The sequence below is a fragment of the Rhincodon typus genome, chromosome 38 (assembly GCF_021869965.1).
Source record: "Rhincodon typus isolate 14 chromosome 38, sRhiTyp1.1, whole genome shotgun sequence".
Classification (NCBI taxonomy): Eukaryota; Metazoa; Chordata; class Chondrichthyes; order Orectolobiformes; family Rhincodontidae; genus Rhincodon; species Rhincodon typus.
In genome coordinates this window covers 5,246,567-5,247,009 of record NC_063369.1, presented here as the reverse complement: position 1 = coordinate 5,247,009, position 443 = coordinate 5,246,567, and the positions used below count along the sequence as shown (strand labels likewise).

General features: G+C 50.6%; 1 protein-coding gene across 1 annotated transcript in view; it reads left to right on the top strand.

The window, feature by feature from the left end:
- Positions 1-443, top strand: part of LOC109916792 (collagen alpha-1(V) chain-like) — a 259,059-nt gene that overhangs the window by 114,698 nt on the left and 143,918 nt on the right. Inside the window, exon 13 of the mRNA XM_048617801.1 lies at positions 305-433. Coding sequence (XP_048473758.1) covers positions 305-433 — 129 coding nt within the window. The remainder of the gene's footprint in view (positions 1-304; positions 434-443) is intronic.

Below are 443 nucleotides of genomic sequence, written 5' to 3'. Positions count from 1 at the left end.
CCCTGGGGTATTTACACACTGCCCCATCAGTACCTGACCTTCTGATGTTAGTTCATTTCCCTTGGAATTTGTTCAGATCTTGTGATGTCCAGCTGACCTGTTCTGTGGAGTGTTTGAGTACCCAGGATGCTGAGGAGAAGTATCTCCCAGTTTAGCCTGCTGTCCTCGAGTACCCATTGGGTCTCGAGTAGCCACTGTTCTCCCGTGCCTCCTGTTCTCGAGTACCCACTCTTCTTGAGTGCTGTAGTTCTGAGTACCTGCTGTTCTCGAATGCTGCTGTTCTTGAGTGCCTCCTGTTCTCCAGTACCCGCCGTTCTCGAGTATTGTTGTCCTCGAGTGCTGTTGTTCAGAGTACCTGCTGTTCTCGAGTATTACTGTTCTCTTGTGCCTTTGTCCCGAGTACCTGCTGTTCTCGAGTACCTGCTGTTCTCTAGTACCTGCTG